The sequence below is a fragment of the Mobula hypostoma genome, chromosome 12, assembly GCF_963921235.1.
Source record: "Mobula hypostoma chromosome 12, sMobHyp1.1, whole genome shotgun sequence".
Classification (NCBI taxonomy): Eukaryota; Metazoa; Chordata; class Chondrichthyes; order Myliobatiformes; family Myliobatidae; genus Mobula; species Mobula hypostoma.
This window is the reverse complement of record NC_086108.1, coordinates 94,767,827-94,789,056: the sequence shown is the minus strand read 5'-3', so window position 1 is coordinate 94,789,056 and position 21,230 is coordinate 94,767,827. Positions and strand designations below refer to the sequence as shown.

General features: G+C 39.9%; 1 protein-coding gene across 4 annotated transcripts in view; it reads left to right on the top strand.

Moving 5' to 3' along the window:
• The window catches only part of ccdc18 (coiled-coil domain containing 18), a 137,395-nt gene that overhangs the window by 82,867 nt on the left and 33,298 nt on the right, over window positions 1-21,230 (top strand). For all 4 annotated transcript variants that reach the window (XM_063064638.1, XM_063064639.1, XM_063064641.1 and 1 more), the window contains 6 exons: window positions 2,652-2,729; window positions 2,938-3,054; window positions 4,834-5,001; window positions 5,093-5,235; window positions 6,438-6,601; window positions 7,162-7,375. In XM_063064638.1, the coding sequence (XP_062920708.1) occupies window positions 2,652-2,729; window positions 2,938-3,054; window positions 4,834-5,001; window positions 5,093-5,235; window positions 6,438-6,601; window positions 7,162-7,375 (884 nt within the window). The remainder of the gene's footprint in view (window positions 1-2,651; window positions 2,730-2,937; window positions 3,055-4,833; window positions 5,002-5,092; window positions 5,236-6,437; window positions 6,602-7,161; window positions 7,376-21,230) is intronic.

Below are 21,230 nucleotides of genomic sequence, written 5' to 3'. Positions count from 1 at the left end.
AAATTACACCTCTCCACTTTAATCCATTATCCTGATGTACTTGCTGAGTGAATATCAATAACCATCAGTCTTACATGGTCTCAACATTGCCAATTTAGTGAGACAGTATCTGTCTAGACCTAGTAATGGTTTTGCTGTGAATTGGACTTTGCATTTGCACATTTATGGGTAACTATATCTTTGATCAAAAACCTTGAGAATTATAAAAATAACTCCTTTCCCCTAAGCTTTACTTCATACTACTATATTATGGGGGTGAAAAAGAGCATCAGTATCATCTGATTTACTATTCTGATTTAGGGAAGGAAATCTGCCCTCCTTATTCACTCTGACCTACAGGAAAGATGTAAGTAAGATTGAAGGAGTACAGAGAAAATTTACAATGATGTTGCTGTGACTTGAGGACCTGAGTTATAAAGAAAGGTTAAATATGTTAGAACATAGAAGATTGAGGGGAGATTTGATAGAAGTATACCAAATTATGAGGGGTAGAGATCGGGTAAATGGCAGCATGGTAGCGTAGTGGTTAGTACAATATTTTACAGTACCAGTGATCTGGGTTCAGTTCCCACCACTGCCTGTAAGGAGTTTGTAAGTTCTACCCATGACTGCGTGGCTTCCCTCTGGGTGCTCCAGCTTCCACCCCATAGTCCATAAAAAGACACACTGGGTGGAATTCTCCTGTGATTAGGCTTGGATTAAATCAGTGGCGTGGTATGAAGGGCCAGAAGCGCCTATTCCATGTTGTATCCCAATAAATAAATGCAAGCACAAGGAATTCTGCAGATGCTGGAAATTCAAGCAACGCACATCAGAGTTGCTGGTGAATGCAGCAGGCCAGGCAGTGTCTCTAGGAAGAGGTACAGTCGACATTTCGGGCCGAGACTCTTCGTCAGGACTAACTGAAGGAAGAGCTAGTAAGAGATTTGAAAGTGGGAGGGGGAGGGGGAGATCCAAAATGACAGGAGAAGACAGGAAGGGGAGGGATGGAGCCAAGAACTGGACAGATGATTGGCAAAAGGGATATGAGAGGATCATGGGACAGGAGGCCCAGGGAGAAGGAAAAGGTGGAGGGGGGGAAAAAAAACCTCCTATCATTTTGGATCTCCCCCTCCCCCTCCCACTTTCAAATCTCTTACTAGCTCTTCCTTCAGTTAGTCCTGACGAAGGGTCTCTGCCCGAAACGTCGACTGTGCCTCTTCCTAGAGATGCTGCCTGGCCTGCTGCGTTCACCAGAAATAAATGCAAGCAGGCTTTTCCCACTGAGGTTGGGTGAGACTACATCTAGAGATCATAAGTTAAGGGTGAAAGGTGAAATGTTTAAGGGGAACACGAGCAGCAACATCTTCACTCAGGAGTTGGTGAGAGTGTGGAACAAGCTGCCAGCTCAAGTGGTGAATGCAGGTTCGATTACAAAACTTAAGAGAAATTTGGATAGGAGGAGTATGGACAGCTATGGTCCGGGTGCAGGTCGATGGGACTAGCCTGATTAATGGTTTGGCACAGGGCCAACAGCCTGTTTCTGTGCTGTAGTGTTCTATGACTCTGACCTGAGTCTAGGCCTGACAATGTAATTATGGTTTACATTTTTTCTTGGTTTTAAATTAAAAGCAAAGACACGGAAATACTTTTGTGTTCAGATAACAAGTCTTGACCACGTACCACAAATCAAAATATATAATAAGTAAACAAGCAAATAAATAAAGCTGCCTTGCTAAGGAAAATGTCATTAGAACAGTTGATGGTAGAATGGACATTCCAAAAAGAAATTTGTCTGTTTCCATGAGTGAAAATGTGGTTCAAAGACCAAAACTACTCAGTAATTAAATGCAGCTCTGTTGGCAAAATTGTGAAAACCATTGAACTCCCAAAGCCAATAAACAGGCATACCAGTGGTACTAACAGAAATATTTGTAGATGTTGTAAACTTAAACTAAAAACAGAAAGTTATGGAAATGCTCATGTAGATTAGAGGAATGATTAGAGGCATCATCTTTCAGTTGAAGGAGGTATCAACAAAAGATACTAATACTGCACCACTCCCCCCTCCTCTTTCTCCCCCCCTCCCCCCCTCCAATTTCCCACAGCCACCACTTCTCGGGGCAGCTTGTTCACACTCAGACCACCCTCTGAGTGAAGATGATCCCTTTCATTTTACCCTTATTTGTATTAAACATTAAAAATATTTGCTCTATGCCAAATAGTAAAGGCATCCGTTAGTCTTGCGAGACCATGGATCTGCACCTGGAAAGTCTTCACTCTCCAGGGTGCAGGCCTGGGCAAGGTTGTATGGAAGACCAGCAGTTGCCCATGCTGCAAGTCTCCCCTCTCCACGACACCGATGTTGTCCAAGGGAAAGGCATTAGGACCCATACAGCTTGGCACCAGTGTCGTCGCAGAGCAGTGTGTGATTAAGTGCCTTGCTCAAGGACACAACATGTTGCCTCGGCTGGGGCTCGAACTCACGACCTTCAGGTCGCTAGTCCAATGCCTTAACCACTTGGCCACGTGGCCAAAAAAAGTATAATATCCTTGTATTTGGCTAGATTAGTTTAGCATAGAAGCATATAGTTTCTATCAGTCTGTCAGTTCTATTGAAAACATTTTTGCATGTTAATTTAATTTCTAACTGACTTTATTCATGCTTGCAGGAATCAAAGCAGCAGAATGAAAGAAATGATGCAGCATTAAAAACCTTGCAAACTCAAGTAGAAGAAGAAACTTCCAAAGTTTGTAAATTTCAATTTATAATAATTTAGCAGCTTGATATTGTAGAATGTATCTTCTTTCATTTTTTTGAGAATATATGTCTAAATCTAAGTGTGAGATCTTCAAATTGGTGACCATTTTATGGCAATTTCTGTTTCCGGGACCAGTAATAGTTCATAGAAAGTTTTAAATATTTTATCAGTTGTACAGTTTTTTTTATATATACAGGTTAAAGAACTGGAATCTGCACTGGCGAAGTGCAATGAGGAATTAAAAATGCAACTGCAGCAAGTTGATAAAAACAGGGAGCAACAAGAGAAAAAATTGAGGAAAAAATCAGAAGAGGTAAATTTAACTTACGCCATACTGCTGTATAAAGCATTCTTTTAGCTAAAAGAATTAGTTATTGTCGTCTTGCAATCAACAAACCAAATAACAAAGTTTTAAAAAATTCTCTTACACTGGCATTTTTCCTCATTGTAGTAATTGAAAAAATGACACAAAATAACACTTGTACAAAAGCATGCAGAGTTTCTCTAAAGTGTTGTCTTTAAGAAAAGACAAGTATAGTCTATAACCATTTATAATATCCACTTAAATATTCAAAGCTTTTCAAAAGAGCTTTTCTCTCATTTTATTTGTCTTGCCCAACTGATCTGTTGCCAAGAAGACAATGTGCATCTTTTTCTAGGTTAATAAATTTGGCAATGTTGGAAAATGGTGCCAAGAATCTTTTGAAAGAAATGTACTTAACATGCAGGCTTGGGTTGGAAAGGGCAGAGGAAGAGAGTAAAATAAGTATATAAGTTATTCAAATCATATTTATTGTTATTTCGTATGAGTATCATTTATTTATGATTGTAGACATCTGTAACCTAGGTGTTTGATTGCTTTCTGCAAATCTGAAGAAATGTGTAAACCACAAATGCTATTAATATTTGATTTAGAACACAGAAAAGTACAGTACAGGGATATAGACCCTTCATACCTCAATTTCTGCCCAAACATGACATCAAATTAAGCTAAATCTCTTCTGCCTATCCATGATCATGTGCATGCCAGCTCGATTTCAACATTAAAGAGAAGTTTGGATAGGTACCTAGATGGTAGGGGAATGGAGGCTTATGGTCCCAGTGCAGATCAATGGGAGTAGGCAGTTTAAATGGCTTGGCACAGACTAAATGGGCCAAAGGGCCTGTTTCTGTGCTGTACTTTTCTATGACTCTATGATTTCCTCCACCCTTATATGGTTGTGTCTTTTTACCAACCTCTTAACCACCACTGTCATATTTCAAGACCGTGGAATGCTCATTCAATGTAGCCATTCTGGATTCAGTAATCAGTATTGACCATATTTCTGGTGGTAATTGAGGCATCTGACAAACTATAATAATTGTAAAACAGGTGCTCAGGGAGGAAGCAAGCAGGATGATAGATAAATGCTATAGATAATTCTGGGAAAACATGAGGTAATATACACTCAGTGGCCTTTTTCGTAGGTATACCTGTACACCTGCTCATTAATGCAAATACCTAACCAGCTAACCATGTGGTAACAACTCAGTACATGCACTGCACGCATACTGACAAGATCAAGAAGTTCAGTTATTCAGACATCAAAATCAGGAAGAAATGTGATCGAAATGACTTTAACCGTGGAACGACTGCTGGCGTCAGATGATGTGGTTTGAGTATCTCAGAAACTGCTGATCTCCTGGGATCTAAATGCACATCAACCTCTAGAGTTTACAGAGAATGGTGCGATAAACAAAAAATATCCAGTGAGTGGCAGTTCTGTGGGTGAATGTGAATCGAACTATTTCAAGTCAACAGGAAGGTGGCAGTAACTCAAATAACCATGCGTTACAACAGTGGCGTGCAGAAGAGCATCTCTGAATGCACAGCACATCAAACCTAGAAGTGGATGGGTTACAGCAGCAGAAGACCACGACCATACAGGAGGCACCTAATAAAGTGGCCACTGAGTATTTTGGGTGCAAAATTACAGAAACCATATAGAGTATTTAACTTTTGAGGTACCATACAGTTTCATTAAGTGTTGAACAGGACCAGTTTATGAAAACTTCAAGAGGCAGTAGAGATTTCCTGATTTTTGTCTTGAAGGTACATTGCCTCCAGAAAGAGCTGAAGATGTCTGCACACAACTTAAAGGAAGCAAATGAGCAGAATATTCAACAGCAGCAGACACTGCAGCACTACCAACAAATGTTACAGCAAGGGACAGCTAGGATTGGAGACTTAGAAGACCACCAGGCAGTTCTTCAGGGAGAGGTGATTGTATACAATTACTTTTTATAAGGACACCAGTTTAATGAAGCATCTCTCTGGAATAATATTGTAATAAAGGATATTTATGAAATAGGTTTCTAAACTGGAGCAAGAGTTATTGAAACAGAAGATGACATTTACAGATGAGCTGACCAAAGCAGAAGACAAACTTTTCAAGGCCTATGAAGAACAGGATTCCAAACATCAGCAGGTGTCTGAACTTTGTAGTGCTCTGAAGTAAGTCTTGTGCAGAAGATGATAAAACTGTTGTTCATTTCTTTGTCACTTTTTCAGCATTGTTGAATCAGCATGGTTAAATTTTAAAATAAGTGCTCATGAGTAAAAATTGCAGTTCACAACTTTATTAATTAGGACCCTGTGATTGAATCTAGTATAAGAGTCAGAGGTCAGAGTCCTGCTGGAATTGAATTGGGGACAACTTTAGTCATGTTCTTTGTGGACTTGATTTCATCACAAGATGACAGTTTGGCTATAAGAGTAAATTGTGAAAATGCTTATGATTCAGACAGCATTTGAAGGGATAAATGCTTTAAAGAAAATGAGATTTTTTTGTTTGTGGTGTAAGGCATGATTAAATTTCACTGGAGCCCTAATTATGCCTAATTATTGTCAGTGCAGCATGGGAGATGCTTTGAAATCTGTTGGCCACTCTCCTCAAATCAAACCTGCAAGTTTTAAAGAGGTGTAAGTTTCATTGGCGGTCTGTGGGAACATTTCTGAAAAGATTTGAGCATCTGGGTTACTTGGATCCTCAGTATCTTGTTGGATGTTATGTAGGAAAGTATTGCTTGAACAAATCAAGGCCTCTCAGGTGGCTGATGGATGCCAAGCTAACTATGCTAACAATAATGGGAGAATTAGCTAACAGCAGGAACTAAAGCCATACCTAAATTGTTGATTGTAGATCTGTGCTACATTAGAAATGGAGCAAGAAGTTCTCAGTTTTCCTGGTTATTATTTATCCTGCATAATTCACAAAAGTTAATCTTGTCATTGTGGAAAGTTGGCTGCTGCGCTTCCTTAAATTGCAAACTTGAATATATGATAGAAGTATTTTATTTGTTGTAATGTGATTGTAATACTCAGAAGTTGTGAAAGTTAGGATATAGTTGCACATTTAAAAAAAAAGTATTACTTTGTGAACATAGTTATTTTTATAAAGTATAATTAATTTTCCATGTGAAAATGTTTTTAATTTCTTAAAGAAAAAATTCTGAGCTTTGTCTTTATGGTTAAGATGGTCTTTTGTTTAACTTTTTTAATATTATATGAATGGCTAAGAATAAGCTAGCTTCTTGAGTTATAGATTATATTTTTGGGCATCCACTGAAGCTTCAAAGATTTTGTACATGGGAACTGACTATTTATCACTCATGAGTTTTGTTCCAAGTATTCATTTATTTTACTGTACTCATTAGAGACACAAAGACAGAAATGGAAAAATACAAAGATAAAGTTACCGTATTGGAAAATGAACTTTCTCAACTAAGGGAAGATATTGCAGAGAAGGATGTCTATCTTAACCAGTTAGAAATGACTCTGCATAATACACAGACAGAATTGAACAAGAAATCTAAACAAGGTACTAAATACTTTGTGTGGGTGTGTATATGTCAAATTAATATTTATTTTAAGTACCTAATTTTTTTTGTTTGCCATGGAGAAATTTTCTAAAAATTGAAATTCTTAGGAAATTAATCATCAGTACAAAGATAATTAACAATGTTTTATACTCTCTAAAGCTGTTGTGAAAAAAAATTTGAGCATTTAATTTCAATTTATTTTTATAATTGGGTTTCTTTTCATTATGCTATATACAACGAAGTGATATGTTAGAAAATTTACATTTGTAAAGTATTTTGGTATTTCTTTTAAATTTGCAGAGATTGCATTTTGAAGAAAGGATCTAGCGCTTTCCTGGTGTATATGAGGAATAAATTCTTCTTGGGCTTCCAGCTGGGTACAGATATCAATTTCACTGACATTTTGATGACAAACTCTGCTATCTTCTTGATGGAAGCTCAAGAAGAGTTTATTAGATTGCATCTTGTTTAGATGCAGCTATATAATGTTAAATATAACAAAGTAAAATTTTATTTTTCCCTTTATGTAAATGTACTTAATTTGAAATATGCCGAACAGTTGATGAACTGGAGGAAAATCTGCATCAAACAGAGTCAGACTGTAGGAATTCAGTGCAGAAAGCTCTGGAGATGGACAGTCAATTAAAGAACATGTATAAAGAATTACAAGACACTTTAGATCAGCTTAAGGAGCTTCGAGATGTACTTCAAAAGGCTCAGAACAGCATTGAAGAAAAGAATTGCACCATTGAAGAGCTCACAAATGAATTGAGGTGAGTTAGAAACACAGAAAACCTACAACACAATACAGGCCCTTCGGCCCACAAAGCTATGCCGAACCTGTCCCTATCTTAGGAACTACTTAGGCTTTACCCATAGCCCTCTGTTTTTCTAAGCTCCACGTAGCCATCCAGGAGTCTCTTAGAAGACCCCATCATTTCCGCCTCCACCACCACCGCCGGCAGCCCATTCCATGCACTCATGACTCTCTGTGTAAAAAAAAACAACAAACAAACTTACCCCTGACATCTCCTCTGTACCTACTTCCAAGCACCTTAAAACTATGCCCTCTTGTGCTAGCCATTTAAGAAGGGTTGAAATAAACTGCATGGGTATTAATGCTATAAAGAAAATTAAAATTTTTAAACTACTGATCTTGAGTAGAACAGAATTTAAAATAGTGAGTGACCTATTTCTTTCTTTCCTATTACTTTTTATATAATAGATTAAATTATTGAAGAACATTATTTTCTCAGATTGATTTAGATTTTGATCAAAGAAAATGACTTTTTATATTAACTTTTCAGCAGTCAATTACTAACTGTGCATTTCATTTTTATAATTATCCAATCAAACCCAAATCAGTAGATCTTCACCTGTTAGCAAAAGCATACAAAAATACTAATATATAAAAAATGCAAAAAAAAAATTCTCTTTCCCTCAAAACTTCTGAGTAACATAAATGAGATTGAGTTATTTGATTTTTTTCTTCTTTCCCTAAAAGATTGCAAAGCTCTTCTATGGGATTAAGTGTTAAATGTCAAGGAATCCACAAAGCGATCATCTGTTGCCATCAACAGAGCAATCTGACAAGAATCAGAATCAGGTTTATTACCACTGCTGCATGTTGTGATAGCTGTTGTTTTGCAGTAGCAGTACAGTACAAGACATAAAAATTACTATAAATTACAAAATAAATAGTGCAAAAAATTGAATAATTAAGTAGTGTTCATGGATTCATGGGCCATTCAAGAAATCTGATGGTTGTTGGAGGGGGAAAAAGCTATTCTTAAGTCATTGAGTGTAGGTCTTCAGGCTCCTGTACCTCCTCCCTGATGGTAGTAATAAGAAGAGGGTCCTTAATGAAGTTTGCCGCCGCCTTGAGGCATCAGTAAATAAGACTTCTGTATTCCAACTTACTCATGAGGGAATAATTCCACATGCTAAAAGGAGTTACTGAACAGAATTATTATTAAAAACATGTTAGTAAAGGAAATTATTTGGAATTCTTTTTTCAAGAAGCAGACTGTTATTGATGCAATTAATGAAGTGCCCACAGAGTGGAGTACAGTGAAACCAATTATGATGATCAATTTCTGTAGCAAAATCTTTCTGGAACTACACAGCAATAACATGGGACAGAACAGCATAGTACAGGTTTCCCCCGCCATCTGAAGGTAGAGTGTTCCTATGAAACGGTTCTTAAGCCGGAATGTCATAAAGCGAAGAAGCAATTACCATTTATTTATATGGGAAAAATTTGTGAGCGTTTGCAGACCCAAAAATAACCTACCAAATCATGCCAAATAACACATAAAACCTAAAATAACAGTAACATATAGTAAAAGCAGGAATGATATGATAAATACGCAGCCTATATAAATTAGAAATACTTCTCTACAACGATTGCCTGCACTGTTCTCGGTAATGAAAATCTCACGCAAGCGCCGTCGGCAAAAACGGCGCAAGTGCTCTCGGCAGAAAATCTCACGCAGGCGCTGTTGGTAAAACACTCTCTTCAGTAACCTTTAGGCTATGAAGCTGCCAAATAATACCAAATAACACCTAAAAATACACAGCCGATATAAAAGTAGAAATAATGTATGTACAGTGTAGTATCACTTACGGGAATCGGGAAGACAGCTTGCCGAGCACACTGATGATGGTGTGTTAGACTGAGTCATTGGAGTTTGGGTGGTGCAGTGGCCCCCACCCTCCGGGCCGCCGACTGATACCAATCCGTGAAGTATGCAGGGGTGCAGCGGTGGCCAGGAGGCACACAGCACATCTTCAAGAAGAAAGCCGAAATAAACAAGCTAATTAATTAGGTGCCGTCCAGCACGTAAATGTCGGCCCAGATCAGAGGCGATGCAATCGTCTCTGATCTAGGCCGACATTTACGTGCTGGGCGACACCTAATTAATTAGTTTGTTTATTTTGGCTTTTCTCTTAAAGATGTGCTCTGTGCCTCTCGGTTGCTGCTGCATTCTCCGCAAATCGGTATCTGTCCGGGGCCCTGGGTTTGGGGTGGTGGGACACTGGGGTGTCACCTCATCGTCATCTGTTTCCATTAGGGCATGCAGCTCATCTTCTCCGATGACTGCCCACCTCGATGTCGAAGGTCGAGGTTCGTCGTCTGCTGTGGCTGATGTGGAAGGCTTGCTTGACTGCTGAACCTCGCGCATTTTTCTATCACACAGGTCTTTGTAAGCACTCAAACCATCCTGCAAATATGCCCTAAACCTACGTACCCTTTCAAAATTAAAGTACTTTATCATTACTCATTCAGTTTCGATTGTTATCCTTTCCTTTTCCAATTGCATCAGCTCTTCATCTATCAGTTCTTGGTCATGGGATGCCAAAACCTCTTCAACATCATCTTCGTCAACTTCCACAAGCCAAACTCACTTTGTCCTTGCTTCGTTCACCACGATCGAAACACTTAATTATGTTTAGTTTTACGCTAAGTGTAACACCCTTACGAGTTCTTTTAAGCTTTTCCGATACCTTAGAACTCATCTTGCAAACGGATGCTCACAGGCACGTGTTTAAGCAATGCCGGCTAGAATGCCATTCTGAATCTGGGGAGAGCGGCTGCTCGGGGCGCGCGGCGCACTGTCTTTTATCGCGCGCTGATTTTTTTTTGCGTACTGCCTTTTTTCATAATGGTGAAAACGCCTTCTGTTAGCAAAAACAGGGAGCTAATGTAGGTCTTTCGTAACAGTGAGGTTTCGTAAAGCGAACGTTCGAAAAGCGGGGGACAGCTGTACTAGTACTTCAGCCCACAATGTTGTGCGAACCTATATAAACTCATTCCATGATCAACCTAATGCCCCCCCCACCTACACAGCCCATAACCCTCCATTTTTCTCACTGTAGTTTCCTTATTGTGCCGCGCGGTAGCATAGCGGTTAGTACAGTCACTTTACAGTGTCAGAGATCACTGATTGGGGTCGGGGTTCGATTCCTACCACTGTCTGTAAGGAGTTTGCACATTCTCCACATGACTGAGTGAGTTTTCTCTGGGTGGTCTAGTTTCCACCCACATTCCAAAGACATATGGTTACAACATAGAATAGTACAGCACAGTACAGGCCCTTCGGCCCACAAACCCTCATGTTGTGCTGACCCTCAAACCCCGCCTCTCATATAACTCCCCACCTTAAATTCCTCCATGTACCTGTCTAGTAGACTCTTAAACTTCACTAGTGTATCTGCCTCCACCACTGACTCAGGCAGTGCATTCCACGCACCAGCCACTCGCTCAGTAAAAAAAAACCTTCCTCTAAAATCCCCCTTGAACTTCCCACCCCTTACCTTAAAGCCATGTCCTCTTGCATTGAGCAGTGGTGCCCTGGGGAAGAGGCGCTGGCTATCCACTCTATCTGTTCCTCTTAATATCTTGTAGACCTCTATCATGTCTCCTCCATCCTCATTCTCTCCAAAGAGTAAAGCCCTAATCTCTGATCATAATGCATACTCTCTAAACCAAGCAGCATTCTGATAAATCTCCTCTGTACCCTTTCCAATGCTTCCACATCCTTCCTATAGTGATGCGACCAGAACTGGACACAGTACTCCAAGTGTGGCCTAACCAGAGTTTTATAGAGCTGCATCATTACCTCGTGACTCTTAAACTCTATCCCTTGACTTATGAAAGCTAACACCCCATAAACTTTCTTAACTACCCTATCTACCTGTGAGGCAACTTTTAGGGATCTGTGGACATGTGCCCCCAGATCCCTCTGCTCCTCCACAGTACCAAGTATCCTGCCATTTACTTTGTACTCTGCCTTGGAGTTTGTCCTTCCAAAGTGTACCACTTCACACTTCTCCGGGTTGAACTCCATCTGCCATTTCTCAGCCCACTTCCCTATCCTATCAATGTCGCTCTGCAATCTTCGACAATCCTCTACACTACCTACAACACCACCAACCTTTGTGTCATCTGCAAACTTGCCAACCCATCCTTCTAACCCCACATCCAGGTCGTTAATAAAAATCACGAAAAATAGAGGTCCCAGAACTGATCCTTGTGGGACACTAACCCTCCAATCCGAATGTACTCCCTCCACCACGACCCTCTGCCTTCTGCAGGCAAGCCAATTCTGAATCCACCTGGCCAAACTTCCCTGGATCCCATGCCTTCTGACTTTCTGAATAAGCCTACTGTGTGGAACCTTGTCAAATGCCTTACTAAAATCCATATAGATCACATCCACTACACTACCCTCATCTATATGCCTGGTCACCTCCTCAAAGAACTCTATCTGGCTTGTTAGACACGATCTGCCCTTCACAAAGCCATGTTGACTGTCCCTGATCAGACCATGATTCTCTAAATGTCCATAGATCCTATCTCTAAGGACCTTTTCCAACAGCTTTCCCACCACAGACGTAAGGCTCACTGGTCTGTAATTACCCGGACTATCCCTACTACCCTTTTTGAACAGGATTAGGATTAATGAGTTGCAAGTATGTGACCTTGGCACCAGAAGCATGGTTGCAGTTGTGCGCTGTCACAGCACAGTCCTCAGATTGTGTATGTTTCGATGTACACATGACAAATAAAGCTAATCTTTAATCGTAGAGCCTCTTAAGTGACCCTATTGTATCAGTCTTTATCACCCACCCCCAGCAGTGCATTCCACTCTCTGTGTAAAAATCCTACCTCTGACACTAGTCTTCCTCCAATCACCTTACACAGATGACAATTTGGATAAGGAAGTAATTTCAACAAAAGGCCTGGCTGAAATTGCACAGTAAATAGAGGTGAAAATGATCCAGAAACTTTTTGTGGAGTGGCTTGATATTGATTACCATAAGCCTATTTACTTTCTGGCATGTAGTTGGATATATGACCTTCTCAAGTGAAAGTAAAGGGAGAAGAAAAAATTGATTCCACAGAGTTCCCCTTTGCACAGTGCAGTCCTCGCCTGTTGATTATGTAGAGCAGTCCTTCTCAACCTTTTTGCCCTGGAAGAACGCTTGAAATAATTTTCAGGTCTCAGGAAACCCCTGCATAAAAATTATTATATCTACAGCTCCATTGAACATTAGTGTGATCAGTAAATTGTAGATATAATAATCCAAAAATAATTGTCAATGCTCTTTTGGGCAGAGAATGAATTTTTAGCCAACCTTTCTTGGAAAAAAAAACCAGGTAGTTAAACTTATCTTTCTTGAAATTAATCTCTTTCTTTCCTTTCATTAATTTTAAAAACTCATAAGGCATACATAATAAATTTCTCAATTCTGGGTCAAACTTGAGACAAGCATATACGGATTTCACCTTCAACTGAAATGAGACTATTTCTATCCTTGCTCTTGATGCTTGTTAAACAAGAAAAAGCTTGCTCACACATGTAAAAAGTTGAAAACTGCAGCAAAATGTTAATCACTTTCCTATGAATGGCAGGATGCTCTTCTTTCACAGAAATCCAGAGTTTGTCCAGAGGCAGGTCAGTAAATCTCATCTTGTGTGCATGGTCAGAGTACTACTCACAAAGTTCTTCCTCTTCTTTCAATGTCAAGTTCTCAGAATGAACAGTAGATTTTGAGGAAGGGTCCCTCACCCAGTCATACACTTGTGTTGAAAGGAAGGAAAATTATTGTTCAATTTTGTTTTGCAGTTCTTCCAGGTGGTTTTCATTAAGACTCGAGACTTCTGATATCCTTCCTCACTCTCAAGGCCAAGCAGCAGTGGAAACATTTCAAGGTTTCCTTTTGCAGCATAATTTTTCCAAAGGTTCAGTTTCCTTCTAAATCCAAGAATCTTGTCACTTGAACTCAAAACATTTTCTCCAGGGCCTTGCGGAGACTTCTTCATCTGGTTCATATGATGAAAAGTGTTAAGTAGGCTAGTTTCTGCAGCCATTCTTCATCTTCAAAGCACTTGGCAAAGCCTACTATTTTCTTGAAAGTACTCCTGAAATTCACCTCTCAGCTCAAACACTTTGTTGAGAACTCATCCCTATGCTAAGCCACCAGATTTTTGTCTAAGGCAGGAGATTAGTGTACTTTGTCCAGGTTTTCACACAAGGTTTTTAAACATTTTCAATTGAACTGGTCTTAAAACTACTAAATAACTTGCTTCCTGGATCTTTTTACTGATTGTGACTTTATTTTCAAAAGCTTTAATCTGTTTGTTTTGAGATTTCAATAGTTGTTTAATAATCACTACTTTTATGTGCCATATGGCTGTGAATTGTAGTTAAGTGTCTCTTCAATTTTGCTGGAGCCATTGCTACATTTGTAAGTTGTTTGCCACAGACTAGGCACAATGGAATAGGTCAACTTGGATCAACAGTGCATGTAAAACCCATTGATAAGTAGCTTTCATTGTAAAGGCGGACTTTTTTGTGTCCATTGTTGCAATAGTGCAGTGAAATGACTCAGAAGATTGTAATTCTTCATCATTAACCTTATCAGACCTAAGCCAACAATCCTCCTCTTCCATCTCTCACCTCTTCCTCAAAAATCGCCACACTGGATAAACTTTAGAATGAAAATCTCCCTCCAATTTTCTTTTTTTTAATATAATTTTTATTGAATTTTCAAAAAGAATACATGAAAAGATAAAATCTACCCACCCCCCTCCCCTTAACCCTCCCCCCCCCCATATATGTAGTCTACCTAAAAGAAAGAAAGAGAAAAAAAAAAGAAGAGCCGCCTGGGTATTGGAAGGTTTCCACATGCTCCATGGGATTCAAAATAAATTTGGTATAATTATTCGTTATTTTCCCCAAGTAACCAAATTCTTTGTCGGAGCACTTAAATATGACATCCTATCTTTTGTAAATAAGGGCGCCAAATATTCAAGAATGTTAGATAATTATCTCTTAAATTATAAGTAATTTTTTCAAGTGGAATAGAACTAGTCATTTCATTATTCCAGCGATCCATACTTAAATACGAATCAGATTTCCAAGTAACTGCTATAGTCTTCTTAGCTACTGCCAATGCAATTTTTATAAATTCTTTCTGATATTTATTCAATTTAAGTTTCGGTTTTATCCCTTCAATATCACCTAATAGAAATAATACAGGGTTATGTGGAAGTTGAATTCCAGTAATTTGTTCCATCTAAAACATTACTTATCTTCTCAACTCTCATAGTTCCTTGGGGAATCACTTTAAACTTCACCATGATGCTATGTGTCCGTCCGTCCCCCCCCCCCATCCTTCCAGGCAAAAAGAGAAAAAAAAGATAGAAAAAAACAGAAAAAACAAAATACCCACCCACTAATGTTGTGAATGAAAAGATACACAACACTACCCCGCTCCATTTTACGGGTCGCGGCAAAAGCTACGCTTGCACACATGATTAACGTAGCAATCGATCAGTGCTTCTTCCAGCTCCCCCGCAACAAAAAAAAAGTTATATCTATATAAACAAAATTAGTATTATTATTCCCAGCTAATTTCCTCCAGTATTAACCTTTCTTACCCCCCTCATATAATTAATACTATATTTATACATTCATCCAGCTTCAAAAATCCAACAAATCCATTCTTAAACCCAATCTTCATCTTCAATCTATCTCCCTCTCCTGAGTTTGTTCTTGTATCTGGTGAATATTCAGAGAATCTTGCACAAACTGCTCTGCTTTCTGGTAGTCATCAAAAAATCTTTTTTCTCCACCAGACAAAAAAACTTCAAAGTTGCACGATAATGCAGTATAAATTGATAACCATGCTCCCATAGGGTTTTTTTCACTGGATTAAACTTCTTCCTTTTCTTCAAAAGTTTGTAACTTATATCAGGGTAGAAAAAAACTCTTTTCCCTTTAATTATCAATGGCCCTTTTCTATCTTTGGCAGCTCAAACAGCCGCCTGTAGAATCCTTTCCTTGTCTTGAAATCTTAAGAATTTTATTAAAATCGATTGTGGATATTGGTCATCTTTTGGTTTTGGTCTTAAAGCTCTATGTGCCCGCTCAATTTCAATTGATCGAGCCTCCTCTCCCATTTGCAAAACCTCCGGGATCCATCTTTGAAAAAATTCTATTGGCTTATCTCCTTCCATACCTTCTGCAAGACCAACAATTTTTATATTATTACGTCTACTGAAATTTTCCAACATGTCCACTTTCTCCAAGAGTCGGTTTCTTTCCGAGTTCCAGACAAGCAAATCATTTTCTGTTTTTTCCACTCTATCATTCATAAGCCCCATTTCTCTTTCCATCTTCTGAAGCTTCTTTTCCATTTTGTCCTGTCTTTCCATAACTTTATTATAGCATCTCTTCGTATCTCTAAGCTCTTCTCTTACTTTCCTTAATTCAGCCGTTGATCGCAATACAGCCTCTCTTATGTCTCTATCATCTCCTTTACTTCCACTCGCTTCCAATTCTTCCTCCTCTTCTTCATCTGTGTTCTCTACAGAATCCAGTTCTGACTCTGAGTCACTTTCAATTGCAGTGGGTGTCGGTTCTTGTAGTTTGCGTTGTGTCGATTTGCGCATGCGCAATTCCGTTGTCTTCTTCGGAGCAACCTCTGCCACCGCCATTGCTCCCTGTTCTACCGAAGGAGATCCAACCTGAGTCCGAGGCTCCATCGTTGCAGTAGGCCCTTTTTTCTTTCCGTCTCGTGGCTGCTTCGCAACAGCAGACTTCTTTTGTTGCGGTTTAGGAGGCATACCGTAAAGTAGTCTTACAAAGTTTATAAATAGTTTTCAAAAAATATTTACCAACTTTGTTTTATTTAAACGGTACTTTACTGATTTGTTGCGGGAGAGCTGAATTTACACGTCTCAATCCCATGTCATCACGTGACGCCCCCCCCTCCAATTTTCTACTACATTGGTAGTTTGTTCGCTCCCATATGTTAGTCGGTGACGTGTAAGGAGAAGTTAGGGGAGGTAATTCGGGACAGAGAGGCTGACGTCACAGCCCAAGTTGGGCAAATCCATTCAATGCTTGGAAAACGCACTTCACGCTCCTCAACAGCCTACCATCCTCTCCTCCATGTAATACAGCACTCGCCATCAGCCTACCGTCTTCCTCTGTGTGCGATGTAGCGCTCACCATCATAAGACAAGACATAAGACCGTAAGACAAAGGAGCAGAAGTCAGCCATTCGACCCATCAAGTCTGCTCCGCCATTTTATCATGAGTTGATCCATTCTCCCATTTAGTCCCAGTCCCCCGCCTTCTCACCATAACCTTTGATGCCCTGGCTACTCAGATACCTATAAATCTTTGCCTTAAATACACCCAATGACTTGGCCTCCACTGCCACCCGTGGCAACAAATTCCATAGATTCACCACCATCATCCTACTGTCCTCCCTTCAGTGCAATACAGTGCTCACCAATTATCAATAGCCTCCCCTTCAAAAACTGAGACTGGACTCAACCATATAAACATGGTTCAACTGTGCCCTGCCACACTGGACTGTGATTGCTAATGGGTCTGCTGGGTCACTGCCCACCACTGCGAGTGCTAGCATCATGAGAAGTTCAAAAAACAATGTTTTTTTAAAATCATGATCTCTCATGAGACCCCTCGTGACCTCTCATGGAACGCTGGTTGAGAAACCCTGATGTAGAGCAACAAAATGCTTCATCCTTGAACAACTGTTTCTCTGTGTGCTGTGAACAAATGCTCTCAAAAAGGCAAGCCAGACAATGAAAGAAACCATCATGACTTGGTGTTTCAATAAACAGGAAAATATTTTGCAAAAAATCTGATGCCTTGTTTACCTTCATAGAGATTGTGCACTCTGTTCATTATATACTTGTCAACTAAAGTTAGACTGATAATCCTCTCCTATCAGATTTCTTCATCTTCCACCTTTACCTTTCCACCTATCACCTCCCAACATCACAATTCATATTCCTCTTCCCCTGTCCACCATATTTTTCCTATCATGTTCTCGCTTATTCTCCTTCCCACCTCTTCGCCGCCTTATTCTGGATTCTTCCCCTTTGCCTTCTGGTCCCGATGAAGACTCTCGGCCCAAAATGTCAACTCTTTATTCCTTTACGTAGATGCTGCCTGACCTGCTGAGTTCCTCCAGCATTTTGTGTGTGTGTGTGTGTGTGTGTGTGTGTGTGTGTGTGTGTTACTGTGGGTTTCCAGCAACTATAGAATCTCAAATGTTTATAATTTTCCATAGCCTACTGAAAATACGGTTATTATACCATTAAAAGTATGGCTAGATGAAGTAGTTGTCAGCAAGTAGTGTGTAGGCAAACTATAATACTGTAGTTAATTGTTTATCGCAATTTGTTGTGTAAGGGTTAAAGGAGTTTCCATCCTTTACAAATAGCTTTTTGTGTTGCGCACATGGATTTAATTTGGATATGTTTCTAAGATTAACTGACTTGAAAAAAATCATACTGAATTTTCAAACCATGTAAAATATACCAGATCCTGCAGCAATTGGCATAACACATCAGACAACTGATTTTTTTCCAAATGTCTGCAGAATAGGACACTTGGAAATATGTATAGCTGGAGTAGAAACTGCTGTTTGCCCCAACCATAAAATGTAAACGTTGTCCTGACTTCAAAGAATGATGTTATCTTGACGTATATGCTGTATTTTTACTACCAAATTATTGGGCATTCATTTTCATAGACTGAAATGAGGATTAGTTTCTACTCCTGATCTCCATCAGTGTTCCATGATTTCTGATAACTTGTGACACAGCTCATGTGGCAAGTATTATGTGGCAGCTTTAGACTGTACAGAACAGCTGGAAAGAATTACTCATCATTCCAGAGGGGTTCTTTAAGTTTAGCAAATAATGATGTCGAAGTTTTTATTATGAGAATTAACTATTTTTCTGCAGGCCCAATTCTGTCTTTTGAATTATCTCGCACAAATTCAGGATATTGTTATGTAAAATTGTATTCCATTTTAACATGCAAAGTGATTGAAAATTGATGTAACTGTGTAACTCTCATATGTGGCTATTGTGTGAAAAATCCATAGTTGACAAAATTACCAGCACATGGCAAATGTCTAAGATACAGAATGTACCCAGACTGATATTTCTCATCATGCAACTCACATTTTGATTGTTGTCAGCTGAAATTAAGTTAGACCTTCCTGCTTTGGAAAATCGTAGCCATTCCAATAAAGTTTGGTTTTATGACCCTTCAGTCATTGCAACTATATGATTTAAAGGGTAACTCATACCCTTCATGCTTAATTCTATAGTCTGTGCCAAAGGAAGGATGCATGGATGATCAGGAGGCTACTTTATTAACAGATAGACTGCTGATGATATGTACAGCCATTTTTGCAGGTAGTACCTCCTCTCCACAGATGGTGCCACAATCATCCCACTGGTTATGTTGTTTGTTCTGGAGCTGCAAGCTAACAGTATAGACAGATCCAGACATTTCCTGAGATTCTAATGGAAATCTGGAAGAAAGACTTGTGTTGCAAGTGAAGTGGAGGACCAGGCAGAGCAGGTTGCAGTAAAGGAGAATTCGGGAAGTCTATTTGCTAGCCTGGGGGTTCCTTTGAGGACCCTACTCCCATAGTCAGATGGGGAGGTTAGAAATGCAACAAAATGGTGGTAATTGGCCTTTTCCATTTGTGTCAGTTTGCTGATAGGATCATCAGTTTTTTCCCCTCTACAAAGATGCTGCCTGATCTCATTATTACCAGCATTCCCTTTTGATTCAGGATTCCAGCCAACGTATTCTTTCATAAAGTGCACCACGTTAACATCCTGAGTAGACATCGTGTAGCACTAGCTGTAATATTGGAGTTCATTCCTGCTGCTCTCTACGAAGATTTTATACATTCTCTCTGTGACTGCATGGGTTTCCTCCAAGTGCTTTTGTTTCCTCACACAATCCAAATTTGTTTTACTTCATAGCACGGAGCAGGCCCTTCCAGGCCAGTGAGCCACACCGCCCAGCAACCCACCTTGCCTAACACAGGGCAATTTACAATGACCAGTTAATCTACTAACCACTACGTCTTTGGACTGGGGGAGGAAACCAGAGGAAGTGCATGCACTCACAAACTCCAATACAGGCAGCGCTGCAATTGAACTCTGAACACTAACTGCCCCGAGCTGTAATAACATCACGCTAACCACAGCGCTGTTATTAAGTTGTGAAACATAGAAACATAGAAAATAGGTGCAGGAGTAGGCCATTTGGCCCTTTGAGCCTGCACTGCCATTCAGTATGATCATGGCTGATCATCCAACTCAGAACCCTGTACCAGCCTTCCCTCCATACCCCCTGATCCCTTTAGCCACAAGGGCCATATCTAACTCCCTCTTAAATATATCCAATGAACTGGCCTCAACTGTTTCCTGTGGCAGAGAATTCCACAGATTCACCACTCTCTGTGTGAAGAAGTTTTTCCTCATCTTGGTCCTAAAAGGCTTCCCCTTTACCTCAAACTGTGACCCCTCATTCTGAACTTCCCCCAACATCGGGAACAATCTTCCTGCATCTAGCTTGTCCAATCCCTTTAGGATTTTATGCGTTTCAATAAGATACCCCTTAATCTTCTAAATTCCAACGCGTATAAACCTAGTTCATCCAGTCTTTCATCATATGAAAGTCCTGCCATCCCAGGAATCAATCTGGTGAACCTTCTTTGTACTCCCTCTATGGCAAGGATGTCTTTCCTCAGATTCGGGGACCAAAACTGCACACAATACTCCAGGTGTGGTCTCACTAAAGGCCTTGTACAACTGCAGTAGTACCTCCCTGCTCCTGTACTCGAATCCCCTTGCTATGAATGCCAGCATACCATTCGCCTTTTTCACCACCTACTGTACTTGCATGCCCACTTTCAATGACTGGTGTATAATGACACTCAGGTCTCGTTACACCTCCCCTTTTCCTAATCGGCCACCATTCAGATAATAATCTGTTTTCCTGTTTTTGCCACCAAAGTGGATAAGCTCACATTTATCCACATTAAATTTCATCTGCCATGAATTCGCCTAACCTATCCAAGTCACCCTGCATCCTCTTAGCATCCTCCTCACAGCTGACACTGCCGCTCAGCTTCGTGTCATCCACAGACTTGGAGACGCTGCATTTAATTCCCTCATCTAAGTCATTAATATATATTGTAAACAACTGGGGTCCCAGCACTGAGCTTTGCGGTACCCCAGTAGTCACTGCCTGCCATTCTGGAAAGGTCCCGTTTATTCCCGCTCTTTGCTTCCTGTCTGCCAACCAATTCTATATCCACATCAATACCTTACCCCCAATACCGTGTACTTTAAGTTTGCACACTAATCTCCTGTGTGGTAGCTTGTCAAAAGCCTTTTGAAAATCCGAAGATGGTGAAAGAGTGGTGACACTTGTGAGTTGTTCCAATACATCCTGTTGCAAACTGTAACATTTTAGAAATAAGCCAGCAGCAAGAGATTTCATACTGAGTCGGGTTTTAATGTTAAAACCACTATCTTTATTAGTATCTACTTTTAATATCGTAACTTAACCAAGATAAACAAATGTTAACAGTTTTATGTGTGTAATATAGCTCCCAAACTATTGAGCTGGGGGGCGGGGAACAAAGCTTAAAGTCTTGAGATGGTAAAGTAGGAAGGTTCAGTTCATCGACAGAATGAATGATAGAGAGATATTTGTAATCCAGGGTGAAATGTAGAGAAAAGGTGGTCACAGATTTCCTGAA